Genomic DNA, 19,186 nt, shown 5'->3' with positions numbered 1-19,186 from the left:
GCCCAGGGCTCTCTCTGCTTCTCTGGAGGGCTGGGAATGGAGATGGGGACAGAAACCTAAGTCTGTCTCCCGGAGTCAGTGCAATTTCTACCACCTCAGGTTTTCTGAAATTGCCGCTTTGGGGCTCTGTCTTTCTGGTGGGCTAAGAGGAGTGGTAATAGCCTATCTAAGGATGATGAGTCCAGATATCCCTAGACTCTTGATTCCTGAAGTTACATTACTTGATAACTGTCCATTGCTGTTTTATTCTCTGAACTTCCTTCCCATATTGCTGAACTGATTTTTTTGTTTTGTTTTTGCTAAACTCTTATGTCTGACAAAGCTCCTCTGCTTGTAGGAGCCAGAGTGTATGGATTTTCACCTTCCTGTACTCTGTAGTTCTCAAGGGGGAACATTCGATAACTCTGGGACATTAAAAAAAAAGATTTATTATTTATTTACTTGAAAGGCAGAGAGACAGGTGTGTGTGTGGGGGGGTGCCTGGAGGAGAGGGGAGTGAGGAGAGATTGGTCTTCCATCTGCTGGTTTACTCCCTAAAGGCCCACAATAGGCAGAGCTGGGCCAGGCTGAAACCAGGAACCAGGAACTGCATCTGAGTCTCTCACACGGGTGGAAGGGGTCCAAGCACTTGGTCCATCATCTGCTGTTTTCCCCAGGCACGTTAGCAGAGAGTTGGATCGGAAGCAGAGCTGCCAGGACTCAGGCTGGCATTTAGGTATGGGATGCCAGTGTTGTAAGAGGTGGCGTAACCCACTGCGCCACAACACCAGCCCCTGGAGGTGTTTTTAGTCTTCTCTTCTCTTCTCTTCTCTTCTCTTCTCTTCTCTTCTCTTCTCTTCTCTTCTCTTCTCTTCTCTTCTCTTCTCTCCTCTCCTCTCCTCTCCTCTCCTCTCCTCTCCTCTCCTCTCCTCTCCTCTCCTCTCCTCTCCTCTCCTCTCTCCTCTTCTCTCCTCTTCTCTCCTCTTCTCTCCTCTTCTCTCCTCTTCTCTCCTCTTCTCTCCTCTTCTCTCCTCTTCTCTCCTCTTCTCTCCTCTTCTCTCCTCTTCTCTCCTCTTCTCTCCTCTTCTCTCCTCTCTCCTCTCTCCTCTCTCCTCTCTCCTCCCTCCTCCTCCTCCTCCTCCTCCTTCTCCTCCTTCTTCTCCTTCTCCTTCTTCTCCTTCTCCTTCTTCTCCTTCTCCTCCTTCTCCTTCTGCTCCTTCTTCTCCTTTCTTCTTTTTTTTTTCCTTTCTGTGGGGATGTTTTTGATCGTCATGACTGAGGGTGCTGTCAGCATCTGGTGGGTAGAGACCAGGGATACTTCCAAATATCCTATAATGCACACGACAGCCCCTCCCCAACAGAATTATCTAGTCAAAATGCCAGTGATGCTAAAGTTGAGGAGCCCTGCTATGTGAGTCGTTTTGTTTCTCAGCCTATCCTCTCTCAGAAGCAGGCAGAGATAGAAGTTCAGAAGTAAACTAATAAGAAGGAATTGTCTTCTGAGCTGAACTGTAGGCTTTATGGTCTTACTCCACCAGCAAAATGCTCACACGGAGAATGAAATAATTCGTTCACCCTGCCTTGGGGTGGTATTTGCCCTAACTGTTAAGATGCCACATGGGACGCCTCAATCCCATATTGGGGAGCCTGTGTTTGAGTTCCAGCTCTGTGCCCAATTCCGGTTTCCTGCTAATACACATCTTGGTAGACAGCAGGTGATACATCAAGTAGTTGGGTCCTTGACATCCAAGTGGGAGACCTGGACTGAGTTCTCAGGTCCTAGCTTTGGCCTGGCCCAGCCCGGGTTGTAGTGGGCATTTGGGGAATGAACCAGCATATAGGAGACCACTTTCTGTTTGTCTGTCTCTGTCTCTGCCTTTCAGATAACTAAAACTAAATAAATTTTTTAAAGTATCTGCCTCATTGAGTTGTTTTAAGGATTAAATGATTAGTTAATGCATGTAAAAATATTGTAATAATACCTGGCACAATCAATAAATGTTTATATATACATATATTTTTAAAGATTTATTTGAAAGATAGAGTTATGGAGACAGAGAGGGAGAAACAAAGAGAGAGGTCTTTCATCTGCTGGTTCACTTCCCAGATGGCTGCAATGACTGGGGCTAGGCCAGGCCAAAGCCAGGAGCCAGGAGCCAGAACCTTCATCTGGGTCTCCCACAAGAAGGACTTGGTCCATCTTCTGCTGCTTTCTGAGGTACATTAGCAGGGAGCTGGATAGGAAGTAGAGTACCCGGGACTCGAACCGGCGCCCATATGGGATGCAGGTGCTACAGACGATGGCTTAACCTATTAGGCCATAATGCCGGCCCCATCAATAAACATTTAAAACAAAAAGCAAAATCCTATTTCTGGGATCAGTCCAGCCCAGTCCTTGCAGCCATTGGGGGAGTGAACCAGTGGATGGAAGACCTTTCCCTCTATCACTCTATAACTCTACCTTGCAAATAAATAAATCTTAAAAAAAAAAAAACAACTCTGCTCTTGTAGACACTGTGGTATTTTAAGACTTGATAGCTGGGGAGATCGTTGCAAGGGAACAAAGTTAATAATAGCAGATATCCCTCCCTCCTCGGAGTTCTTATCAGCAGCTGGGATTTTCAGAAAAAAAAGTTCCAGCAGTAGCATGTGTTCCTGCGTTAATCCGAACCTGCTGGGGAAAGCGTCTGTTCTCGGGCTGTGCGAGGTATTTGGTTATACGTAGTTATCATTAGGCCTGCTCAGGGCAGTGGGCGTTTTCTCAGACAACCAAAGGACTAGATCTATTTTTTAACCTCTTTGCCCATTTTTTGACTGATTTATTGAAATTTTTAAAAATTTATTTATTGGGGCTGGCGCTATGGCGCAGCAGGTTAAAGCCCTGGCCTGAAGTGCTGGCATCCCATATGGACACCAGTTCTAGTCCCGGCTGCTCCACTTCTGATCCAGCTCTCTGCTATGGCCTGGGAAGGCAGTGGAAGGTGGCCCAAGTCTTTGGGCCCCTGCACCCTGTGGGAGGCCCGGAGGAAGCTCCTGGCTCCTGGCTTTGGATCAGCACAGCTCCAGGCGTTGCAGCCATTTGGGGAGTAAACCAGCAGATGGAAGACCTCTCTGTCTCTACCTTTCTCTGTAACTCTGTCTTTCAAATAAATAAAATAAATCTTTTTTAAAAAATTATTTATTTGGAAAGGCAAGGTTACAGAGAGGCAGGTTGGGAGAGAGATCTCGCATCCGCTGGTTCACTCCCCAAATAGCTGCAGGCTGAAGCCAGGAGTCAGGAGCTTCCTCCAGATCTCCTATAAGAGTGCAGGGCCCCAAGCACTTGAGCCATCTTCTGCTGCTTTCCCAAGCTCATTAGGAGGGAGCTAGAGTAGAGGTGGAACAGCCAGGACTTGAGCTAGTGCTTATATGGGATGCTGGCATTGTTGGTGGCAGCTCAACCCATTGTGCCACAACACTGATCCATTTTTTTCTTTTTAAAAAAGATTTATTTATTTGAAAGACAGAGTTACAGAGAGGCAGAGAGAGAGAGAGAGAGGTCTTCCATTCGCTGGTTCACTCCCCAAATGGCTGCATCGGCTGGAACTAGGTAGATCTGAAGCCAGGAGCCTAGAGCTTCTTCTGAGTCTTCCACGTGGGTGTAGGGACCCAAGCACTTGGGCCATCTTCTACTGCTTTCCCAGGCCAGAGCAGAGAGCTGGATCAGAAGTGGAGCAGCCAGGACTCGAACTGGTGGTCACATGGGATGCCGTCACTGCAGGCAGTAGCTTTACCTGCTATGCCACATGGGCTGTCCCCTATTTTCATGACTTAGAGGTGTAAGAATTCTTTTTCCTGCTTTGTAAATGGGGATGGAAGGGACAAACAAGGACTGTTATGCCTAAGAGTGTTGCTGGAATATATCACCTATTCTAAATGGCCTACTTTTGACTATTTTGGTGTCCAAAGAAGCACAAGAAGTCAGAGGATTATTTACTGCTCTTCTGTAAGTCAAATTTAGTAGAGAGGAAAGAAGACTTTCCCAGTAACTGGGTGTGTATGGGATGTTACAGTGTGGCTGAAACACTTAGCCCTGCCTGCTAGGATGCTGAGGTCCTCTCAGAAGACGGTCTGAGCCCCCTGCTCCATGAAGCTCGGGGAGAGGATGGGAGTGAAGCCCTCCCTGAGGACGGGAGGATAGGGTGCGCGGGAATAGATAGGGACGCCGCTGCTTCCCATTCTTCTCTCCCAGGAGTCCCGACCTCTCCATGTGGTGCTGGGAAATGAAGCCTGTGACTTGGACTCCATGGTGTCTGCTCTCACCCTGGCTTTTTACCTGGCAAAGGTGAGTACTGGGCGCTGAGTCCCTTAGGACGAACAGATGTGCATTCAAGACCCAGCTCTGCCACTTAGCGGCACTTAGCCTTGGGTAAGCAAAACCCCTTAACTTTACTGAGTCTCATGTCACCGTCTATAAAATCTGAAATGAGAATATTTTACAGTGTTGCCATGAGGAACAAACAAGCAACTATATTTTGAGGGGTTTATAAACTATAAGGCAATATTTAAACAGTGTATTATTTATTGAGTTCCTTATGGGTATCAGTTATCTAGTGTGTATTCTTCTTGCCCAGGTTAGCTCTTCAGAACCACAAATCCTGTCTCTGTAGCACTGGGGTTTTTTCACTGCGATACCTTGTTGACTTTCTTGTCATTGCTAAGCTGGAGGGAGGGCAGGTCACCCTTTCGTTTTTATAGACTGGGTAATTGTGACTGAGAAAGGTGATGACTTAGCAGGGCCACATCTTTTGGTGTCAGTGGCCTTGTTTCCTTCTGTCATCTTTTGATTTTTCTACCCAGACGACTGAGGCCGAGGAAATCTTCGTGCCAGTTCTAAATATAAAACGTTCTGAGCTACCTCTGCGAGGCGACAACGTCTTCTTCCTCCAGAAGCTTCACATTCCAGAGACTCTCTTAATTTTTCGGGATGAGATTGACCTCCACGCGTTGCACCAGGCTAGCCAGCTCAGCCTTGTCCTTGTTGACCATCATGTCTTACCCAAGTAAGTAGAAGGAGATGAAAGTGATACTTACCACGTACCATGTCAGGCTCTGAAGAGTGAATTAAAGTGAAGAAAGAGGGCTTAAATATTTTTTATGTACTTATTTTTCTTTATTTGAAAAAGTGACACAGAGCAAGAAAGAGAGAGCACTTCCATTTGCTGGTTTATTTCCTAGATGCCTACAACAGCCAGGACTGAGCCAGTCTGAATCCAGGAGCCCAGAACTCAGTCTAGGTGTCCCACTTGGGTGGCATGAACCCGGGTGGCATGAACCCAAATGCCTGAACCATCACCCACTGCCACCTATGGTGTGTGTTAGCAGGAAGTGGATTGGAAGCAGAGTCAGGGCTGGAACTCAGACCCCCCCCCCCCCCCCCCGATATGGGATGTGGGCATCCCTGGTGGCAGCATTTTTTTCTTAAAAATTTATTTATTTATTTATTTGAAAGGAAGTATACAGAGAGAGAGAGGAAGAAATAGAGAGATTTGATTTATTCCTTAAATGGCCACAATAGCCAGGACTGGGCCAGTCTGAAGCCAGGAGCCAGGAACTCTATCCAGGTCTTCCATATGGGTGTGTGGGTGGCAGAGACCCAACTACTTGGGCTATCTTCCAGTGCCTTCCCAGATAGGTAAGCAAAGATGCTGAACCAGAAGCAGAGTACCCAGGACTCAACCAGCACTGTGATATGGGATGTGGATGTCAAAAGTGAAGTGGTGGCTTCGTCTGCCGGCCCCTCACGTGGCATCTTAACCACTGCCGCAATACCTGCCTCAAGAGTTTATTTATTTATTTATTTATTTATTTTGTAGGAGTCTCACAAGCTAATCATAACTGGTGGATCATATCAGACACAGAAAATATTATCAGTTTTCCAGTTATATGTACATCTAATGTGTAAAGACATAGACCATAGTGAAAGAAATAGAAGCATGGTGACTTCAAACTGAATGGTAATTTTTTAAAAAATCATTTAAATCTGCCTTTGAGGTGCTGGCATTGTGGCATAGCAGGTAAAGTCACTGCCTGTGATGCCAGTATCCCATATGAGTGCTGGTTGGAGACCTGGCTGCTCTACCTTTGATCCAGCTCCCTGCTAATATACCTGAGAAAGCAGCAGAGGATGGCCCAAGTGCTTGGGTCCCTGCACCCACGTGGGAGACCCGGAAGAAGCTCCTGGCTTTGGCCTGGCCCAGCCCTGGCCGTTGCAGCTATTTGGGGAATAAACCAGCAGGCAGAAGATCTTTCTCTCTTCTCTTCCTCTCTCTGTGTAACTCTGACTTTTCAAATTAATAAATCAATATTTTTTAAATTAAGATTTTTGTGACAGATTTATTGTAATAGAAACTTTTGAAAAAGGTTTTTTAATTTTTAGAAGTATTTCCTACATAAACTCTTGGTGATCTTTTTCTTTTTCTTTCTTTATTTTAGTGACAGAGACAAGAGAGAACTTGCATCCCCTGATTCATTCCCCAAATGCCTGCAACAGCCAGGGTTGAAGTTGGGAGCCAAGAATTCAATTCAGGTCTCCCACGTGAGTGGCGGGGGCGCCCACATCTGATATTGGTGTACTTGGGTTTGGTTCCTGACTCCGATTTCTCCAGTGCACATGCTGGGAGGCAGCAGATGATGGCTCAAGTACTTGGGTTGCAGCCACCCATGTGGGAGACCCAGGTTGAAATCTGGGCTCCTGGCTTCAGCCTGGCCTAACCCTGACTGTTGTGGGCATTTGGGGAGTGAACCAGCAGATAGAAGATCTCTCTTTCTCTCTCTCTGCCTTTCTAAAAATAAAAATAAACTAAATATTAAAAACAACAACAACAAACTTTCAATTAGAGGCTGAAGGTGAGACACAGATGACCTGTTTTCATGAAGCTTTCAGTCAAGTAGTAGGAGCAAGGCAGGCAGATCGTGTTAATGGGTGTTAGACACTGAGCAATGATTGTTGCTCTAGGAGACAGTGGGTACACAGAGGATGGAGTCAAGGGCGTGGGGAAGGGTTTCCTAGCAGATTTGATCTTTGGTCTCGGTCTTGAAAGAAGACTAGGTGTTTGTTCAGTGAATGGGGAGGGAATGTGGTCAGGAGAGGCGTTCCAGGCAACAGAAGTCATTAATAGAAGCAAACACAAGCAGGCATGAAACAGCAGGCTGAGTTACAGGGACTGGAATCTGTTCAGCACAGCTGGGGCGTAAAATATGAGGACATGGAAAAAGATGAGACCAGAGTAGGCAGGGGGCAGGCCGTGGAGGCCTTGTAGGAGATGGGTTTTATTTTAGGCAGCAAGGAGCTATTGTTAATTATATTTATTCCAGTTCCTAATAGAATCAGGTTTGCTTTTTTTCAAATAACCATTCAGGGAGCTTTATGAAGGACAGCTCAGTAGTAGCCTGGGTTGGGAGCAGGCGATTGGTTAAGAGACTGCTGGAATAGTCCAGATGAGGAATATTAAGGACTTGGAATAAGGGTTGGAAAGGAGGACATGGATTGGAATTGAGGTAGAAGCCACAGACCCAGTGCCCTGCAGAGAATTTTAGGTAGTGAGTGGATTGAGGGGACAGGAAGGGATTTAGATGCTGGGCATCAAGGGTCTGTCCATTGAACGTGCAACCGTAAAGGACAAACAAATGCAGGTGAGGTATTTGCAGCCAAAAATTCACAAAATTCATGTGTGTGCCATTTAAAGACAGCTTCAGTCATAATATCAAAGAAAACGGTTGGGAGGGGTGAGCAGAGATTGCAGTGACCAGGAGTCTAACGGTTTGCCTAAGGCATGTCCACTTTCCTTTGGGTAGGAGGGACTGGTTAGAAGCTGCTGGAGTGCCCTGACCCGTCCTTCTTTCCCCTGTCCTTCCCCCACCCCACAGGAGCGATGCAGCCCTGGAGGAGGCAGTAGCAGAGGTGCTAGACCATCGCCCCATCGAGCAGAAGCACTGCCCACCCTGTCCTGTTTCTGTTGAGCTGGTGGGGTCCTGCGCTACCCTGGTGGCAGAGAGAATCCTGCAGGGGGCACCAGAGATCCTGGATAGGACAACTGCAGCGCTTCTGCACGGTGGGTAAGGGTGGCTTTGAAATTGGGACCTGACTGGTTCCTCTTTCCATCCAAGACAGGGGAGCGTGGAAACGTCTAGACTCTCCCATGTGCTCCCATAGATGTTCAGCTCACACCAAAGAATGGGATTTGGGGCAGGGGACAATGAAGCACTTGTTTAAGGACCTTCAGGGTACTTGGTTGGAGAAAGCAGAAGAGGGGCGGGTATTTAGCATCTGTCTCTCTAGTAAGTTTGAAAAAAAGTTTCCTGCTTCTCTGGCTGGTTCTCCTTCCATTGTACAGTGCTGCTGATAGGAAGCTTCTAGGTCTGCTGCTGTGCACTTCACTTCTGCTTTCTCTTTATTATGTTTTTTATTTGTTAATTATTTTTTTTTTAAGATTTATTTATTTGAAAGGCACAGTTACAGAGAGGCATAGGTAGAGAGAGAGAGAGAAAGTCTTCCATCCACTGGTTCACTCCCCATATGGCTGCAATGGCTGGAGCTGCACCAATCCAAAGCTAGGAGCCGGGAGCTTCTTCCAGGTCTCCCATGTGGGTGCAGGGGCCCAAGGACTTGGGCCATCCTCCACTGCTTTCCCAGGCCATAGCAGAGAGCTGGATCGGAAGTTGGAGTTGCTGGGACTAGAACCAGTACCCATATGGGATGCCAGCACTGCAGACGGTGGCTTTACCTGCTATGCCACAGTGCTGGCCCCTAATTATTTTCAAAACATTTATTTATTTATTTGAAAGGCAGAGAGAGAGAGATATCTTCCATCTACTGGTTCACTCCCTAAATGACTGCAACAATAAGGTCTTGGCCAGGCTGCAACAGCCAGTCTGGGGGCCAGCATTGTGGTATAGCGGTAAAGCTGCCACCTGCAATGCCACCATCCCATATGGGTGTTGGTTCGAGTCCCAGCTGCTTCACTTCTGACCTAGTTCCCTGCTAATGCACCTGGGAAAGCAGCAGAGGATGGCCCAGGTGCTTGGGCCCCTGCACCAACATGGGAGACCAGGAGGAAGCTTCTGGTTCCTGGCTTCAGATCGGTTCAGCTCTGGCCATCGTGGCCATTTGGGGAGTGGACCAGCAGATGCAGGATCTCTCTCTCTCTCCTCTCTTTCTCTGTAATGCTGCCTTTCACATAAATAAAATAAATCTTTAAAAAAATACAAAAAATAAAAATAAAAACAATCAATCTTGGCCAGGCCAGAGTCAGGAGCCAGAAAATCTATCCTGGTCTCTGACATGAGCTGGATTGGAAGCAGAGCAGCCAGGACTCAGATCAGCACTCTGATATGAGATACTGGTGTTGTAAGTGGGTAGTTTAAACTGCTACACCACAACACCCACCCTTTTTGAAAAATATATTTTTAAAAAGATTTATTGGGGTCGGCCCTGTGGCATAGTAGGCTAAGCCTCCACCTGTGGCTCTGTAATCCCATGTGGGCACCGGTTCATGTCCCAGCTGCTCCTCTTCCAATCTAGCTCTCTCCTGTGGCCTAGGAAAGCAGTGGAAGATGACCCAAGTCCTTGGGCCCCTGTAGCCACGGGGGAGACCCAGAAGAAGCTCCTGGCTCCTGGCTTCGGATCCACGCAGCCCCGGCCCTTGTGGCCAACTGGGGAGTGAACCAGCAGATGGAAGACCTACCTATCTCTGCCTCTCTCTCTTTCTGCCTCTGCCTCTGCCTCTCCCTGTAACTCTACCTCTCAAATATAAATAAAATCTTTTTAATAAAAAAGAGATTGATTTATTTATTTGAAAGCAGAGTTGCAGAGAGATATCTTCCATCCACTGGTTCACTCCCCAATTGATTGCAAGGGCCAGGGTGGGCCACACTGAAGCCAGGAGCTTCCTCTGGGTCTCCCACATGGGTGCAGGGGCCCAAGTTCTTGAGCCATCCTCTGCTGCCCTCCCAGGAGCACCATCAGAGAACTGGATTGTAAGTGGAGCAGTTGGGACTCATCAGTGCCCACTTGTCACAGCGCTTGCCCCTGAAAACTATTTATTTGAAATGCAGAGCAATAGACCTAGGTACTTTGTTTTAGCAGCATTGCATAACTAGCTAAACCAGAAGGAAACTTTTTTTAGTTAATTTGAGAGAGAGAGCAAGAGAGAGAGAGAGAGCAAGAGAGAGAGAGAGAGCATGCGAGAGCGCTCCCATCTGCTGATTCACTCCCTAAATGTCCAAAATGGCCAGAGCTGGGCCAGGCTGTAGCCAGGAGTCAGGAATTCAATCCAGGTCTCCATCTCCCATGTGGGTGGCAGGAACCAATGACTTGAGCCATCACTGCTGCCCCCTACAGCCTGGATTAGCAAGGCACTGAGTCAGGAGCCAGAGCTAGGTGTTGAGCCTACATACTGATAGGGAATGTAGGCATCATAACTGGCAGCTTAACCATGAGGCCAAATGCTTACCCTAGAACACATTTTAATGCCAGCTCTGCCAGGAAATAGTTGTATGGCTTTGAGCAAATTTCTTAGCCTTTCTTTTGCCATTTTCTCCATTTTAAAAACAAGTTACAGTTGGAATAGACTTTCTTCCAGATGGTAAGATTCTTTGGTAGACTTTGGCCTATTGAAGAGTTGTCATCTCTCTCTGACTAGGTTGTGAAATCCACAAGGATTGAGACGCTCAGACTTCCTTTCCACCTTTCTCCCTTTCCCCAGCTCCGTTTTATTTTGGATATGGAAGGTCTTACTCAGAACAAAGACCATCGCACTTTCTTGTTTTGTTTTCAGTGAGTTTGCCATGCAAGTCTCCTCTGTATTTTGTCAGTGTGGTTTGAAGGGTATGTGTGTATGTGTGTGTGTTTTAAGATTTATTTATTTATTTGAGAGGCAGAGCTACAGACAGAGAGAGGGAGAGACAGAAAAAAAGGTCTTCCATCCACTGGTTCAGTCCCCAAATGGCCACAACAGCCAGAGCCAGGCTGATCCGGAGCCAGGAGCCAAGAGCTTCTTCTGGGTCTCCCAGGAAGGTGCAGGGGCCCAAGCACTTGAGCCATCTTCTGATGTTTTCCCAGGTCATAGCAGAGCGCTGGATTGGAAGAGGAGCACCCGGACTAGAACCAGCACCCACATGGGATGCCTGCACTGCAGATGGATGCTTAGCCCATTACGCCACAGTGCCAGCCCTGGTTACGTGTGTTCTAGTGGCTGTGAGTGGAGGATCTTAGGATTTGACTTCTTCCCTCTCTGTCTGCACAGGAACCATCATCCTGGACTGTGTCAACATGGACCCTAAAATTGGAAAGGCAACCCTAAAGGACAACCAATATGTAGAGAAACTGGAGGCCCTCTTCCCAGATCTGCCCAAGAGAGATGACATCTTTGATTCCCTCCAAAAGGCAAAGTTTGATGTGTCAGGTAGGAAGTGGCACAGTGACTTCCCTACCTCCTGCATGAGAAGACAAGTAGGCAAGCCTTGCTCATTGTAGTCTTTTTTTTTTTTTTTTTTGAAGATTTATTTATTTATTTATTTGAAAGTCAGAATTACACACAGAGAGAAGGAGAGGCAAAGAGAGAGAGAGAGGTCTTCCACCTGCTGGTTCACTCCCCAATTGGCTGCAATGGTAAGAGCTATGCCAATCCAAAGCCAGGAGCTTCTTCCAGGTCTCTCAAATGGGTGCAGGGGTCCAAGCACTTGGGCCATCTTCTACTGCTTTCCCAGGCCATAGCAGAGAGCTGGATCAGAAGTGGAGCAGCCAGGACTCGAACTGGTACCCATATGGGATGCTGGCACTGCAGGTGGTGGCTTCACCCACTACACCACAGCACCACAGTGCCACAGCGCCACAGCGCCAGCTCCTATAAATGCATTTTCCATCATCTCTCTGCTTCATGTCCTCCAAAGAAAGACCACATTTCTCCTCTCCATTAACCCCTCTTGGTGTTCCGGCATTCCTTGTCTTGGGACCCGGGCTCCCCTATTTGACCCCTAGGATCACATCTACTTTCTAGGACTGACCACTGAGCAGATGCTGAGAAAGGACCTGAAGACCATCTACAGGCCAGGCAGCAAGGTGGCCATTAGTGCAATATATATGGATCTGGAGGTAAGAGCAAGAGGTGGAGGAGGGTGGGGAGGGAAATCTCTAGTCACGGTGGCACCTTGCCCCTCGTTCCCCTCCAGGGTGTCTCTCGTGCCTGTCTGCTTGTCTGCACTTCCACTCTGGCCACCGCGGTAACCTCCTCTCATTACGGATGAGATCTCATTCACCCTTGGGAACTGTGCTCCAACAGCACCCAGAGTAATCTGTTTAAGGTGTGAATCAGATCATGGCCGACCCCTCCTGCCTTCACTGCCTTTCTCTGTCCTCCTAACGAGAGCTAAAGGCCTGGCTTACAGTAGGGCCCAGGTCCAGCCCATCTCCTCCCAGCCCCACTCCTGCATTCACAGTGCCACAGCCAGGCTGGGTTTCTTTCTGTTCCTCAGAGCAGTGAGCTCACACTTAAGTCAAGGCTTTGAACTTGCTTTTCCTGTAGCAGAGCTGGTTCCTCCTTATCACTCAGCATCAGTGCAGATGTGTCCTGAGCATGCTTTCTGTTGTTATTATTTTGTAATATTTCCTGTGTTTAGGAAACCTCTAGCAGTTTGTTTTGTTTTCCCCATAGCACTTAACATACTGAAATGATCTTGTCTCATGGTTTCCTTGTTTGGCGTCTATTCAATGGGTCTTCAAGGAACATAGAAAATATATATTATGAGAAACTATGCATGGATTTCAAGATCTTTTGCACTGAAATAAATTTATCTTTTAATTCTTTTTTTCCATGAACTTAATTTTTTTCTTTTTTTTTAAGATTGTGGTAAAGCCGGCGCCGCGGCTCAATAGGCTAATCCTCCACCTTGCGGCGTTGGCACACCGGGTTCTAGTCCCGGTCAGGGTGCCGGATTCTGTCCTGGTTGCCCCTCTTCCAGGCCACCAGGCCAGCTCTCTGCTATGGCCAGGGAGTGCAGTGGAGGATGGCCCAAGTACTTGGGCCCTGCACCCGCATGGGAGACCAGGAGAAGCACCTGGCTCCTGCCTTCGGATCAGCGCGATGCGCCGGCCGCAGCACGCCGGCCATGGTGGCCACTGGAGGGTGAACCAACAGCAAAAGGAAGACCTTTTTCTCTGTCTCTCTCACTGTCCACTCTGCCTGTCCAAAAAAAAAAAAAAAAAAAAAAAAGATTGTGGTAAAGCAGATAAAGCTACCGCCTGCAACCCCGGCATCCCATATGGATGCCAGTTCCTGTCCTGGCTGCCTTACTTCTGATCTAACTCCCTACTAGTGGTCTGAGAGAAGCAGCAGAGGATGGCCCAAGTACTGGGTCCCTGCCACCCATGTGGGAGACCCTGAGGGAGCTCTTTAGCTCCTGGCTTCAGCCATCGGGGGCATGGACCAGCAGATGGAAGATCTCTCTCTTTCTCTCTCTCTGTAACTCTGACTTTGAAACAAATAAATAAGTCTTTACCAAAAAAAAAAAAAAAAAAAAAAGCCAAGGATGGGGACCAATGTTGTGTGATAGAGCTGCCACCTGCAAGGCCAGCATCCCATATGGGTGCCAGCTCAAGACCCATCTGCTCAACATTTTTTTTTTTTATTCACTTGAAAGGTGGAGTTACACAGAGAGAGGAAGAGGGCAGAGAGAAAGAGATCTTCCATCTACCGTTTCACTCCCCAAATGGCCGTGATGGCTGAAGCTGGGCCAGTCTGAAGCCAGGAGCCAGGAGCTTCTTCTGGGTCTCCCACGTGGGTGCGGGGGCCCAATGACTTGGGATATGTCCCACTGCTTTCCCAGGCACATTAGCAGGGAGTTGGATCAGAAGTGGAATAGCTGGGTCTCAAAACTGCATCCATATGGAATGCCAGTGCTGCAGGTGGCAACTTCACAGTGCCAGCCTCTGCTCCACTTCTGATTCAGCCCCCTCCCTGCTGGTGCACCTGGGAAAGCAGAGGAGAATGACTCAAGTGCTTGGGTCCCTGCCACCCATGAAGGAGACCTGGATGAAGCTCCTGGCTTCAACCTGGCCCAGCCCTGGGTGTGCAGCCTTTTGAGGAGTGAACCAGTGATTCTCTCTCTCTCCCTCTCCCTCTCCCCCTCCCTCCCTCCCTCCCTCCCTCTCTCTTTCTCTCTCTTTCTCTCTCTGTCTTTGTTTCTCCCTCTCTCTCTATAACTCTGCCTTTCAAATCAGTCTTTAAAAGAAAAGAAATGCCAAGGATGGAGCAAAGCCCTGATCTGAACTAGGTGGTGGTGGTAGTCACTGGAGGAAGCACCACTTGAGACTTTGGAGAAGAGACTGGATCCACAGAGAAAGAACGGAGGCTGTGGTTGTTGCTTGTCTGCGACTCCACATCCGTTTGCTCTACTGATCTGTTTTAGAATAAAAATAGCCACAGGGCAAAAGCCTTGCTTGTTTGGTTGCAAGAGCAGGAGAGCCTTGAGCATGTCCGGCACATCACACGCATTACAGTATTTTCATCCCTGTCACCATCAGTTAGGTAAATGTTACAAACTTGTTTCACAGATAAGGACATTTAAGTCCAGGGAGGTTAAAATGGGTAATGCAGCTGATTTTCAAACCAATTCTGTCTTAATCCCAGGCCTGTCTTTTCTCCCCATCCCGCCACTCTGCTCCCCACTGCACAGATAGCACAAATACCAGATACCTTGCTCGTGGTGCATAAGTCCTGAGTTAACGTGTTTGGTTGGCGATGACGGGGAGGGTCCAGCCGTAGCCCTCATCTCTCTCCATGTCTTCCCTGCAGGCCTTTCTACAGAGACCCAACCTCTCTGCAGACCTCCACGCTTTCTGCCACGCTCACAACTGTGACGCCCTGGTCGCCATGACTATCTTTTTCAACACTCAAAATGAGCCAGTGCGGCAGCTGGCTGTTTTCTGTACCCAAGTGGCGCTGCGGACGACGGTGAGTCTCCAGGCCTCCTGCAACAGGCCGGCCTCCCGGGGCTTGCCGTGTGCCCCTCTGTGCTGTAAGAACCTCTCCTTGTTCTTAGGTTTACACAGAAGTTCTTTGACTTGCCAGAACCTCCCCTCCCTGTTTTGTTTTGTTTTGTTTTGTTTTTCACTCTCTGTATCTGAATATCCTTAATCATACAGTTGAAGACAGGGGATTCCAGAGAATCAGAGACATAGTCTCTACTTGGGCAGAACTTGAAGGTTGGCTAGAAGGAAAGATTATAAATCTTGAGTTTGAACTTGACTTAATCATTCATTTCTTACCCTGGAAAAGCAGTTCTTTTCTGTTCTGTTGCCTTGGGAGTTAGAAGCACAGAGAAACCTTTCCTATTGCCTACAGTTCTGTGTGGCATGACTTCACAGAGGAGCGATCTCAGATTGGGTTGGTTTTTCCCCTTACCTTCCATTTGACCATCTTTCCAACCTCCTCCTCTTTTTCTTCCTCTCTTGGTTACCAATTAGCCAGGAAAGAATTTAAACCAGGGCTGAAGGCACTCAGTCCAGGGACTCCTTAGGTTGGTTGGGCAATGTGAGGACTGCTGAAGACAGAATACGGCTAGGTAATCCTTTGCATGTACAAGGTACGCCTGCCCTCACCCTTCTCTTTGCCTTTGTCTTCTCCCCGGAAGCAAATGTGATTTCCCCAAATGCAAGGCAGTTTCTCGTTGTGGAAAGAACTCTAGCCTTTAAAGTCAATAAACATCCTTTTCTGTCCCAGGTTGCTACTTCCTTGCCCTTTGAGCTAAGGCAAAGCATTTGACTTTGGAGTCTATAAAAGGTCTAACAGTACCTGCTGATTAGTCTGATGTGATCATCAGACATAATGCCGTATGCCATATGGGCATAGCGTAAGCACTCGGCAGAGGGTGGCTCGTTCTGGTCGTGTCAGGAAGGAAAGGGTGCTTGAACCCTAAGCAGTGCCTCTCACAAGACAGGAGTGGCCTGGTGGCTAACATGCCACCTGGAGCACCTGCACCCCATACCAGAATGCCTGGGTTCCAGTCCCTGCTCCCTTTCCAATCCAGCTCCCTGCTGTTGCGCACCCTGGGAGTCACCAGTTGATGGCTCAAGTCCTTGGGTCCTTGCTAACCACATGGGAGACCCAGATTGAGTTCTGGGCTCCTGGCTTCAGCCTGGCCCAGCCCCTGCTCTTGTCAGTTTTGGGGGAGTGATCTCTCTCTGTCTGTCTCTCTCTCTCTCTCTTTCAAATAAATAGATAAATAGCAGTGCTTGTCTCCTCTCCCTGGATCTGGTTTCCACAGTGCTGCTCTCAGAAGCCGTGCAGGTGTCTCACGAGGTCTGAGGACCCCGCCATCACGCGGGCTGCCTCTGGGCTGAGGAGCGGGGCCCTCTTCATGGTGTGCTCTGCCATCTCCTCTCGTCCTCCCGCGTGGGGATGGCAGCATAGATTTAGAACTCCATCACTGGTGACATTCCTGGGTTTGAGTGTCAGTTCTGCTCGATGCAAACTGTGACCTCAGGTGGGTCACCTAATTGACCGCTTGTTTTCCTGCCTGTAAATGAGAGTGTTGGTAATGCCAGCCTTGCAGGGCAGTTGTGAGAATTAAATGAGATGCTGTTTGTAAATGGCCAGACTTTGGCCCTGTGCTTGCCTGACTCTCATTCCCATTTGTCCTATTCTCTCTTTCTGCCTCAGTCCTTCCCCTGACCTCTACACATACGCTAGTCTCATCTCAGGTAGGGTCAGAGTTGAAGTTCCTGAGCACGAGTATACACTTAGAAACGTTAGGTTAGGAGCTGGGGGCCCTGGGATCTGTTATCAGATGACTCTGTCCTCATCTGTGTGGTTTTGCTTAAGATGCTTAATTTCTTCAAGCTTTGGTTTCCTTAAAGCTAAAATGAAGTATATAATCTAAAATATTTCTTTGCTTTCTAACATACTCTAAGTTACATTCCTTTTCTTGCAAGCAATTAAACTAAACTCTGATGACTTAATTAGGAAAAGTTTCTGGAGGGCTGGCATTGTGGTGTAGCATGTTAAGCTGCTGTCCGTGACGCCAGTATCCTATATGGGCACCAGTTGGTGTCCCAGCTGTTCCACTTTCAATCCAGCTTCCTGCTAGTGTGCCTGGGAAGCCAGTGGACAATGGCCCAAGTCCTTGGGCCCCTAGTACCCACATGGTCCCTGGCTTCAGCCTGGTAGAGCCCTGGCCATTGAGGCCGTGGCCGTATCTTTAAAAAAAAAAAAAAAAAAAAAGCTTTCTATTCTCTAAAGGAAGCCTCTCACTTGGAACCTCACCTCATTGCTATGCCATGTTATGTCTCATCTCCCCATTTTATCTCCTCTGCAGATCTGTGGGGTTCTGGAACGCTCCCAGTCTCCGCCCCTGAAGCTGACCCCTGTTCCAAGCACCCACCCTAACCTCCAAGCCTATCTTCAAGGCAACACGCAGGCTTCCCGAAAGAAACTTCTGCCTCTGCTGCAGGAAGCCCTGTCGGCCTATTCTGACTCCGTGCAGATACCGTCAGGACAGCCCGAGACGGCGGGAGCGTCCAGGGAGCAGGCCGACAAGGAATTGGACAGGGCGGGGAACTCGCTGATCGCTGGACTGAGTCAGGACGAGGAGGACCCGCCGCTGCCCCCCACGCCCATGAACAGCTTGGTGGATGAGTGCCCTCTGGATCAGGGGCTACCCAGGCTCTCCGCGGAGGCGGTCTTCGAAAAGTGCAGTCAGATCTCGCTGTCACAGTCCTCTTTGTCAAAGAAGTGACTGCGGGGAGGGAGAGGTGGTGGGAGAGGAGGTGGCTCAACCCACCTCAAGTGCATGTTTTGAGATGTTTGGCGATTTCGGCAACTCTGTCTTCCCCGTTCCAGGCTCTGGGGTGCTGTTCTCATAAAACTGGGAGGCGAAAGGGAGCGGCTGCTGTGAGAGCGACTTTGCGTCTCCCTCCGGTCTGCCCATCAGACAGTTTTATTATTTAATTGTTTTATTTAAATGTGCACTGACTCCTCTGTTTCATGTGCCAGGGACACGGTGACAACACCCGCAGCCCCTGCAGGGTGGGTCGAAGAATGTAGGCCCCCAGAGTGCCCTCCGTGAGGCTCTTGAACAGGACCAGTGTCTGTCACGGAACCACGTAGTCACTTGTTCAAATGTGCATGGACCACCTGCTTCTAGTCAGGTAGAGAAGAGCGTGCTCTGGAAACGCCCCTTCCAGTTTTGTGTCCTCAGCACACTCGCAGCGCCCTGACCCTCGGCTGCGTCTGCAGCCAGTGGGCGTTTGGTTCCGACTTGGCCAGAGCTTGGTTCTGAGCCAACTGGGACTGTTCCAGGTCTGGGTCGGGAGCAGACTGGAGGCTGTTACGACTGTCCTGATCAGGACTGGCTCTCTGCTTCTGTGCACACTTCTGTCCCAGAGCCACACGGAACCCTGGAAAGGCCCTGCAGAGCCTGGTTCTTGAAGGGTTCAGGAGGTACCCCAGGAAGGCTGCACCGGCACTGTCCCCAAGACAGCAGAACGGCAACGAGAGCCCCGGGGCCGTCCCCTGCCTTGGGGCTCTGTCGATTTCTTGTCCGTCCCTTGCTCGTGTTCACGTTAGAAGGGGGCGTGGAGTCAGAATGCGGACTGCCACAAGCGGTGTTGTCATTTTTGGGCTGTACACTGCCTACTCTGGGCCTCGCACAGGGTCTGGACTAGACACACCTGCTGTTCTGTGATCTGCCTTTGCTGCCATCCTTTCCTCGCCTCTGTATTTTATTTTATTTTTTTCTGTTTTCTCTGGGAGTGCTTGGTGTCACTAGATGGTCTGCATTGTGTGGTTGTACCGAGGGACCTGGCCTCAGGTAGCATGTACAGGGGTGTGGCTCGTAATGCCCTAGTGGTCCCCAGATAGCTCCGTCCCCCTGGCTTGTTCTGCATGTGTAGAGTCTCCCTTTTCTCTTCAGACCCACTCGTCCCCCCTTTTCCCACCCAACAGTTGTATTCCATGGAAGCTGCCCCCGGTTCTCAGTGCACAGTGGGGTATGTGATGGTTTTGGCGTGGCATCTTCGAGGATGAGGGGTACAGTCTGGCTTGAAGGGTGTGATATCTGTAGCCATTGGAAGGTAAAAATAGTGATTTAATCACTGAACCAAAGGCATTTGTTTTGTAACTTGGTACTTTCTTTTGCATTTTGTTAAAGTATTAAATACTTTTTTCCTGTT

At 48.7% G+C, this 19,186-nt stretch overlaps 1 protein-coding gene across 3 annotated transcripts in view; it reads left to right on the top strand.

Annotated features, from left to right (window-relative positions):
- PRUNE1 (prune exopolyphosphatase 1) overlaps positions 1-19,186 on the top strand; it is a 24,365-nt gene extending 5,179 nt beyond the window's left edge. For 2 of the 3 annotated variants that reach the window (XM_002715572.5, XM_070077728.1), the window contains 7 exons: positions 4,211-4,303; positions 4,819-5,021; positions 7,888-8,072; positions 11,265-11,423; positions 12,018-12,112; positions 14,811-14,969; positions 17,332-19,186. In XM_002715572.5, coding sequence (XP_002715618.3) covers positions 4,211-4,303; positions 4,819-5,021; positions 7,888-8,072; positions 11,265-11,423; positions 12,018-12,112; positions 14,811-14,969; positions 17,332-17,751 — 1,314 coding nt within the window. In that variant the 3' untranslated portion in view covers positions 17,752-19,186. Of the gene's footprint in view, positions 1-4,210; positions 4,388-4,818; positions 5,022-7,887; positions 8,073-11,264; positions 11,424-12,017; positions 12,113-14,810; positions 14,970-17,331 lie in introns of all 3 variants that reach the window. The other variant, XM_070077729.1, reaches the window with a different exon arrangement.

The sequence above is a fragment of the Oryctolagus cuniculus genome, chromosome 7, assembly GCF_964237555.1.
Source record: "Oryctolagus cuniculus chromosome 7, mOryCun1.1, whole genome shotgun sequence".
NCBI classification, from domain to species: Eukaryota; Metazoa; Chordata; class Mammalia; order Lagomorpha; family Leporidae; genus Oryctolagus; species Oryctolagus cuniculus.
This window is presented reverse-complemented; position numbering and strand designations above follow the sequence as displayed.